This window comes from Beta vulgaris, chromosome 8 (assembly GCF_026745355.1).
Source record: "Beta vulgaris subsp. vulgaris cultivar EL10 chromosome 8, EL10.2, whole genome shotgun sequence".
In the NCBI taxonomy this organism is placed as follows: domain Eukaryota; kingdom Viridiplantae; phylum Streptophyta; class Magnoliopsida; order Caryophyllales; family Amaranthaceae; genus Beta; species Beta vulgaris.
In genome coordinates, this window is record NC_079209.1 from 18950017 (window position 1) to 18958155 (window position 8139).

Genomic DNA, 8139 nt, shown 5'->3' on the forward strand with positions numbered 1-8139 from the left:
AAAATTATAAAAATGATTGCTGATTTGTTTTTCTCGGCATGATAATGCTTATTTTATAACATTCCTTGTTTGACTTGTAATAATGTTGTACGCCTTTGCTCATAAAGGTTGGCAATGTGCCTCAAATTTGGAAGTTTGTTAGCTACGAAATTAAGTTGTATTCTTTAAAGTTCGCCTACGTATATAAATTTGGCAAAAGTTTACATACTGAAAGTTTGTTAGCTTTGTAAAGAAGTTGGGCAATCTTTATTGGGAAAGAAGGGGAAGGGTTTGGATTTACCATGCTGGGGTAGTGGGGTTAGCAGATTTTACAAGACAACTTGTGAGGATATTATTAGATCATGGTTGGCCGACTTCTTTTTAAATAAAAAATATAGATTATGGCACCATGGTGTTTTCTCATATTTTTTATATTGCAGAGAAACATTTACTACAATAGAAAAAATGAAGACTTTCTTATGTTTTTTTTGAACTAATATAATAGAGGTGGTGGAGAAGGAGAAACAATGGAACCGAGGAAATTTAAAAGGTGGTGTGGACGTGATTGATTAATTCACAGAAGTTGTTAAGTAGTTGTGAATAATTTAGTAATGTTTGAAAAAAAAAACTTTAAATTTTTATTATATTTTGCTTAAGAACCTGTTCTTTTCGGTATAAAACAGTTGAACTTAACTGAACTGAACTGAATTGAATTGAACTGAATTGAATTGAACTGAAATGAATTGAATTGAACTAAACTGAAATGAATAGTGATATGTGAGAATAAAAGAATTGTACAGAGATGAAATGAACTGAATTGAATTGAATTGAACTGAATTAAAATGAACTGAACTGAATTAAACTGAACTGAACAGAAAATAAACTGAAGAGAATGGACCCTAAGTTTTAAACATGTCATTTACTGCAGTCATTTAACAAGTTTTGAAATATGCTACTGTAGTCAATTGGAAACTAAAATATAAACAAAACAAAGACAAGAAAAGAAAAAGAGAAAAGTAAATCACAATTAACAAATTTACAGATCTTTCATTAAAAATCATTTTTAAGTATCACATGTGATGGTGTTTATTTCCTGATAACCTGACCTTAAAAACTTCATAAAAACTAACTTTAATATTTCTTCCCACAATCACTTGTAACTAGAGATGGCAGTGGGTAATGGACCCTACCCGGATCCGTGGATCCAGATCCATTTTTGACGGATCTGGATCCTCAAATTTTGGACCCTATGAATCCGGGTAGGATCTGGATCCTCCTTGAAAAAAACGGTTCTGGACAGGGTCCTAAATTATTATCCAGATCCAGATCCGTTTCCACATTTTTATAATATTATTATAATTTAATATTATATTTTGATAATATTATAATATTAGTTAGTACATGTAAAACGGATTTTCGCTTGAATTTCGGATTATTATTTTAATTAATGTGTGATTTTTGTGGGAATTTACAGGATAATTAAGTTCAAAAATTGGGTTGATAACTAATCTATAGTTTAATAATTGAATACTTGTAAGTAGTTGCAATGGTTATTTTTCAAAAATTAAATGTATTTTTTGGTTGATATTAGATAACTTTATCATTTAAAATCTTTAACTATTGTGAAAATTAGGTTAGTTTGAAGACAATAGGCAAGGATCCGTTTTGGATCCGTTTAGGACCCGGATCCATAGGATCCATACGGATTTGGATCTGGATCCTCATTTTTATTACCCAGTGGATTCGGGTAGGATATGGATCCTTGTCTAAAAAACGGATCTGGATCTGGATCCTAGAGGACCCTATCCAGATCCTACCCATTGTCATCTCTACTTGTAACATATATTGTTCAAATGTATAATTCCCATCAAATAATCGTATATATAGAATAAATTCATATTTGATCAACTTAAATTTAGAATTATACTGAATTCACTTTTAAATTTTGAAATTGACCTTTAAAACATTTGGCTTAGAAGTTTGACTTTGTTTATTAATCGGCAAATGATCCTAAAAAAACAAATAGATTATAAGTGCCCATGTAATAAATATCATCTATGTTTCATAGCAACAACAGACTACAAATTCAAATAAATAATATAATATTCCGAAATTATAAACTTGTATACTTAAGCTAAAATTTTGATTAATAATAATTATAAGCTAAATAGACATGTTATGAATTTTTGTGGCTAAAAGAAATTAAAATTTACAAAATTATTAATAGGTTAACAAATTAGACTTACAATAACTAGTAATCAATTAGTGTAACAATAATTTTGGTTTAGCAACAACAAAGAAATTAAAGCCACATAAAAAAAGGAAGAACCTCCCTCTAAGTTTCCAACAACAATTCTACCCGACACCCCACCACCATTATGCTTCCCTTTCTCCTCTTTGTCCCCTATCTTAGCTCCTTATGAAGAAGATGTTGCAAATAAAACAAAAAATTATACTTATCTGTTGAAGCGTGTACGGAGAACAGATCGTGACGTGGATAACCACTATCCTGAAAGACGATTTCGGCTACCCCGATGCAGTAGAAACCAAGTGATCGTCCTCCAGGATTAGCACGACTCCAAGATACGTGTGCACTCACACATCTGATGGAGATCAGAAGTTGCCCAAACCATAATAGATTTTGTGGAGAAGTATTTTTTGAGTGACTTTTTTTTATGTGTATTGACTGAAGAGAAACCAGCCTTTTAATAAGACTCCAAAGAGAATAAACGGAAGGCTGAAGATAAGGAAAGGGAATCAATTAGGCTCCGGAAATCTTGCTACCAACAGTTACAGAATTCGGTAATAAAAGCAATCCGAGATTCTGGCGATTTACGACAAAACAAAAAAAGGAAATCTAAAACGGACCGCAGGCCCACAACCCCCGCCCGAGCCACGAGTCCGTGCCCGGCCCGGCCCGGCTCGGCCGGCGTGCGCGCGTGTGTGGTGTGTCCATCCATCTAGCACTCTATCTAACAAGTAGTGCTAAGGAACTCCTATGAATAAATAAGGTGAAGCAAAGCTATAATTTTCAATGTTGGACAAGAGCCTTTTACTTTGTTTTTCCACTCCTCACTTTGAGGTATTAATTGTTGAACTTCCAACAATCCCCCACAGGTTAAGAAGAGAGAAAGGAAAAAGAATGAAAAAGAACTGGCTTTGGGCAAAACAAACAATTGCATTAGTGTTAACGTCTTGCGACTTGAACTAACACTTAGTATTTTTAAGCTAGGATCTCTTTCCTATCAAGTGACTTGAGTCTTGAGCTTAATAGGGAGGTAAAGATACATCACTTTGAAACACACAATTGACCATGTATATTATTCTGATTCTCCGCGAATAATAGTGACGCCTTATACTAGCCATACATCTAGACCTGGATGCTCATAGATGCTCTAAAGAATTAGCCCATGCAAATCTCATAAGAAGCGGCCACACTTCCACATCTAAGTAGGTGAATCCCATCAAGTGTGAGCTACATCACACCTCCAAAAATATGGATATGGGTTCATTAAGAGCCTTTAGCTCACCCTAAACTTCAACTTCAATTTGTAGCAAGCACATTACATCATAAACATCTAGGGATGGAAAATTGAAATTTGTGCTTCAGAATTATTCATAATGTCCTCCCTTGACCTCATAGTGACTATGAGTTCATTAATTTCAATTCATCCATCCAATGGGCCTTAAACCCTTCCCTTCCGATGTTTCCAAAACTAGTTTTCTAAACAGGCCTTTAGTGAGCGGATCCGCTATGTTCCAATCTGATTTAACATAATCCAGTGATATCACTCAATTTGACAACATATCTTTGACAACCTTATGCCTCAAACGAATGTGTCTCTTTTTCCCATTGTAGGCGTGGTTGTTTGCAATAGCTATGGCAGCTTGAGAATCACAGTGGAGAAAGGCAGAAGGAGCTAGCTTCCCCTACATTGGAATATCTGCAAGAAGATTTATCAACCATTCAGCCTCATGACCTGCCAATTCAAGAGCAATAAATTCAGATTCCATAGTGGACATAGCAGTACAAGATTGCTTGCAAGATTTCCAAGATACAGCTCCACCACCTAGTGTAAAAACATAGCCACTAGTGGAGTTAATTTCATCATTACCAGATACTCAATTTGCGTCACAAAAACCTTTCAAAACAGCTAGAAAGTTTGAGAATTGTAAACCCCAATCCATGGTACCTTTAAGATACCTAAGCAACCATCGAAGAGCATCCCAATGATCTTTGTTTTTCATTAAATGAAAACTTGGATATCATGTCTTGTGTAATTCATAACAAACATAACGCTTCGAATAACTTTCGCATACTCGGATTGACCAACTGGATCACCCTTGTTTTTTCATTAAATGAAAACTTGGATCATAGGGGGTTCTGACTGGATCGACATCAAAGGTGTTTAACTTTTGAAGAAGTTTTTCTACATAGTGAGACTGATTTAAACAAATACCACTTGGAATTCTTTTAATTTTTACTCTCAAAATAACATCAGCCTCACCCATGTCTTTCATTTCAAATTTTGAATTTAGGAAATTCTTTGTCTCTTTGACACGATCCAAGTCAGTACCAAATATTAGCATATCATCCACATAGAGACAAATGATAACACACCCAGAGGCATCATGCTTAGAGTAAACACAAGAATGACCTTCATTTACATGAACACCATCACCACGATTTAATTTTGTCAAATTTGTCATGCCATTGTTTTGGAGCTTGTTTAAGTCCATATAATGACTTGACCAACTTACAAACCTTATTTTCTTGACCAAGAACCACAAACCCCTCAGGTTGAGTCATGTAAATCTCTTCCTCCAAGTCTCCATTCAAAAAAGTAATTTTCATATCCATTTGATGCACAAAAAGATTATGAATGCAAGCAAGCAAAGTTGTAATTGTTGCAATTTTGGTGACAGGGGAACAAGTATCAAAATAAACTATTCTATGTTTTTGAGTAAATCCCCTGACAACAATTCTAGCCTTATACTTGTCAATGGATCCATCAGGTTTCAATTTTTTCTTGAAGATCCATTTACAAGTATGGGGTTGCAACCTCTAGGTAAGTCAGTCAATTCCCAAGTATTATTACTTAGGATTGAATCAAGTTCGTCATTAATAGCTTCTTTCCCAAAAAAAACTACATAAATGGACTTCATTGCCTCATCATATGTTTTAGGATCATCTTCCAAAATAAAGGAAGAGACAAAATCACAGTCAATCAAATAAGGTTCCGTTAAGAAAGCAGTAATAAAATCATATCCAAAACTGTTTTCTTTTCGAGCTCTTTTGCTTCTTCTTGGCTCTGAATCTGATACATGATTTGTATAATAGAAATTACTGACTAATAATCAACATTTAGGTTTTAAAAATTTTATCAGTATAAATGAATATGAAATTCAAGTTTTTATTTTTTCTTCTGATTGTGTCAATCAAGTTATATTGTCAATTTATTTTTTTATATATCAGGGTTTTCACACATATGTAATAATAGGAAATCATTCTCCCTACTGTAATATGTAATTGAAATTTTATATTCAACAACATTGTTAACTTGTTCAATATATATGGCATGTAAGGAGAAGAAAAGATTATTTAATATATCTGACAATTTAAATTTATCAAAGGTATATCAGACTTTTTGTATGGAGGACACCATGTTCCTCCATCTTTACTTATATAATACTCGCTCTGTTTCAAAATATAAGGCACGCACGATTTTTGAGGTCGAACTTTGACCGTTAATTACTCTCAATTTACGTGGATAAAAAAATTAAGGTTATTATAGTATTTTTCATGATGAATCCAACGGTATAATTTTTATTTATCATATTACGAGAGATCTTTGTAGTCAAAGCAACTTTTTGTAAAGCGTGAATGCCTTATATTTTGAAACGAAGGGAGTAGAGATTTTGAAAAATATCAAAATTGTGTAATTATTATTAATTGAAAATCTAAACTGCAAAGTAAAGTAGAATCACTAAAATAAGTTTTCTCTCCTAATGTAAACGATCCTTCTGAAACATATCAAAACATACAACTTTATCTATCGTCGCTCTTTAAGTTCAACACTCTCAATTTGCGCTATCCAAATATCACACTTTATCTATAGATTAAAAATAAAAGTTAATTTTAGAAAATATTATTTGATTTGTCTCAATGGATATTTTCATAATTTCAACTTTTTACAAGCTATTATAATTTATAATTAGAAATGTTAATGGAAAAAGTTGTACATTAGCAGGTCTACTAAAAGTCAACCTGTTACACTTCTTTAGAAAGAAATGAAATAAATGGTTGCTTCTAAATTTTAGATAAATGATTTTGAAACATTAGTTAACTATTAGCATTTATAATTAAACTTTAACCAATGCCAAGTATTTCAGTAGTAACATCGAATACCCAACTTCCCTTTAAAAAAATCGACTTTAACTTATAATTGCAAAAAATCAAAATCAAAATATGCAATAGCATCAACATGGAAATATGGAACAAAGCAGCCTTGCTCAAGCTTCTGTGGGCAATTGCTTTCAAAAGGGACAAGCTTTGGGTTAAATGGGTTCATGCTTACTATATCAAGAGGGCATCATATGATACAGTAAGAGTTAGTACTCAGTGGTCCTGGATACTGAGGAAAATAATTGACACTAGGGAATGGCTGCAGAATATAGGAGGCTGGCAAGTTCTGAGTACTGGTAACAAGTTTTCAATCAGGAAAACTTATAAGCTTCTAAGGGGAGAATTTGATAGGGTGCAATGGAGAAGGCTAATATGTAACAATGAAGCAGCTCCAAAGAGCAAATTTATATTATGGCTTGGGTTACAAAACAGGCTTGCAACTACAGATAGGTTAAGCCTATGGGGTGTTAATTGTAGTACCACCTGCAGTTTATGTAGGAGGGAGGATGAATCAGTGTATCACCTCTTCTTCTTATGTAATTATGCAAATGATGTTTGGCAAGGGTTGTGTCATAGTTTGAGGTTTGCAAGAATAAGTAGCAACCTACATGACATTATTGAAGTAGCAAAAAGGCAAGCAAGAAAGAAAAATGGGAAGCTCTTTGTGATGGCTGTTACTGAATGCTTTTATGCAATATGGAGGCAACGTAACAGTCAAATTTTTGCTAATACTGTTCTTCCTAATTCTACTGTAATTCGAGATGTGTTATTTAGAATTGCTGTTAGAAGTCCTGAGGAGATTAGATGAAACATGATTGTGTAATGGCTTGTCTTAGAGCTTTGTAACATGCTTGCTAGTGTGATTAGCGTTTGTAATCACCTCCTTTTTGGTAATATATCTCTTCATTTGCCAAAAAAAAAAAATAAAAATGCAATAGCAAGGTTAAAAGTCAAAAGTACAAGAAACTAAAAGAAACAAGGCTGAGGTAGCACGAAAACGAAGACTAACATTGTTTAGGAGAAATCACATGGATTGATACCGCCATAGCTTAAGATACAATCATATTATCCACGTTCAAACAAAAATTCATTTATTTAAAACCTTATTAGTCGTTGTATGAGTGTATCGTCCAAATGTTCTGTCAGCAAATTTTAATTGTGAATGGACAATATACGTCATCCGTTTCGAAATAATTGCGCAATTTGATATTTGGTCACTATTCATCAACCAAGTTTAACAAGATTTTTCTCATCATTATATAAAAAAAACATAGTCAAGTAGGATCTTGTTAAATTCGTCTCAATACAAGGATTTCAAATATCAACTTTTTATAACTTTTACTCATACGCAATTAGATATATTCACATTTTAAAAAAATGTTTTGCCGAACGTGAAAAAGCAAACGGAAAGTATATAGATAGAGGAGCGAGGAAAGTGGAAAAAACAAACCTGTAATTGTGATTTATATTGACCAATAAGTAGTTGGCGGACTTCTTTTTAAATAAAAAAATATAGATTATGGCACCATGATGTTTTCTCATATTTTTTATATTGTAGAAAAACATTTACTAAAATAGAAAAAATGAAGACTTTCTTATTTTTTTTTGTGAAGTACTCCCTCCGTTTCCTAAAGATCTTCTCACTTACTGTTCCTACAGATACCAAGGAAAATCAAGTTGTGTGGGGCATGGTGTGAGTAAAGTAGGAGAGAGAAAGGGGTTAAGAGAAATAAACAAATAAAAGGGGTTAAAGT

The 8139-nt window shown here is 33.1% G+C and overlaps 1 protein-coding gene across 1 annotated transcript; it reads left to right on the forward strand.

Annotated features, from left to right (window-relative positions):
* Positions 1-6464: 6464 nt before the first annotated feature.
* LOC104901329 (uncharacterized) lies at positions 6465-7193 on the forward strand. The gene has a single exon (XM_010688891.1). It carries the CDS (start codon positions 6465-6467, stop codon positions 7191-7193), a length of 729 nt encoding a protein of 242 aa, XP_010687193.1.
* The last annotated feature ends 946 nt before the right edge of the window (positions 7194-8139 follow it).

Excerpts from the sequence above, each read along its gene's own strand:
- LOC104901329 (XM_010688891.1), top strand. The coding sequence starts at position 6,465 with ATGGAAATATGGAACAAAGCAGCCTTGCTCAAGCTTCTGTGGGCAATT.